This window comes from Octopus sinensis, linkage group LG8 (assembly GCF_006345805.1).
Source record: "Octopus sinensis linkage group LG8, ASM634580v1, whole genome shotgun sequence".
Taxonomy (NCBI): Eukaryota; Metazoa; Mollusca; class Cephalopoda; order Octopoda; family Octopodidae; genus Octopus; species Octopus sinensis.
In genome coordinates, this window is record NC_043004.1 from 83,490,813 (window position 1) to 83,491,981 (window position 1,169).

Genomic DNA, 1,169 nt, shown 5'->3' on the forward strand with positions numbered 1-1,169 from the left:
TATCTGACACATGCCACTACTTGCCAGCTGGTATTGTTTTGTTTGCGTCCCGTAACTTTGAGATTTGGAAAAGATTATGACAGAATAACTATTAGACTTTAAAAAATATATATACTTCAATCAATTTGTTCGAATAAATCCTTTAAGGCCTTGCCCCATCATGGCCGCAGCCTAATGAGTGAGACAAGTAACAGATAAACGTTGTAATATACAGTGTGTTAATAAATAAACGTTACACATTGTTAAATTCAGAAAAACAAAACAAAACTAGATCACTCTTCAGAATTTGTATCAAAACGTTCCCAGACTAGTTATGCTTAATAAGCTATAATTTATTTACCTTTCACATTATTTCCTTCGAAATAGTCACCTTGCGCGCCAATATTCCGATCCCGACATTCGTCCCACTTTTGGAATCCAGCCTGGAATTCGTTTTCTTTAAACGAGTCAGGGACCTTCTGTGAGTCGCTCTTGATCTCTACAACCGTTTTAAAACGCCGACCTTTGAGCTGAATTTCCATCTTTGGGAAGAAACATAAATCTTCAGGTACGAAATCCGGTGAATAGGGCTTTTGCGGAAGCGATGCCTTGTTGTTTTTGGCGAGAAACTCGGGAGTGAGAAGAGCTAGGTGACAGAGTGTATTGTCGTCGTGAAGCATCCAATTCTTTGCAAACGTTAGGATTGGCTGCATAGACCCATACGACAGACCAACATCATTTGCAATATCGTCGGTGATTTTACTCCGACGATTCTCATTCACAAGTTGGTTACTTTTCTCCATATCGTGAGTGACCTAGTAACACGTCTCCCAGATAACTCATCGACTTCCACGGAATTCTTCCTAGTTGAAGCACCCGTGCCACTTAAAACATTGCGTGCGACCCATTGCCAAATCATGCTCAATGTCTGTGCAGTAGGCCTCCCGATTTAATGCAAAATTTCAGTTACTTACGTTATTTATATTATTTACATTATTTATATTTCACGGATATTGTCTTCATCTTGTTTGTTGTTAACACAACGTTTCGGCTGATATACCCTCCAGCCTTCGTTAGGTGCCTTGGGGAAATTTCAAGCCTGGGTTGACCTCAAACAAGATGAGGACAAATAGCCGTCAAATGTAAATAATGTAAATAATAATAGGCGCAGGAGTGACTGTGTGGTAAGT

At 39.7% G+C, this 1,169-nt stretch overlaps 1 protein-coding gene across 1 annotated transcript; it reads right to left on the reverse strand.

Moving 5' to 3' along the window:
* Positions 1-332: 332 nt before the first annotated feature.
* On the reverse strand, positions 333-782 carry LOC118764395 (histone-lysine N-methyltransferase SETMAR-like). Its single transcript, XM_036505168.1, has one exon. It carries the CDS (start codon positions 780-782, stop codon positions 333-335), a length of 450 nt encoding a protein of 149 aa, XP_036361061.1.
* Positions 783-1,169: the final 387 nt, after the last annotated feature.

What these genes read in the sequence shown, in the direction of transcription:
- LOC118764395 (XM_036505168.1), bottom strand. Translation starts at nt 782, where the DNA reads ATGGAGAAAAGTAACCAACTTGTGAATGAGAATCGTCGGAGTAAAATC.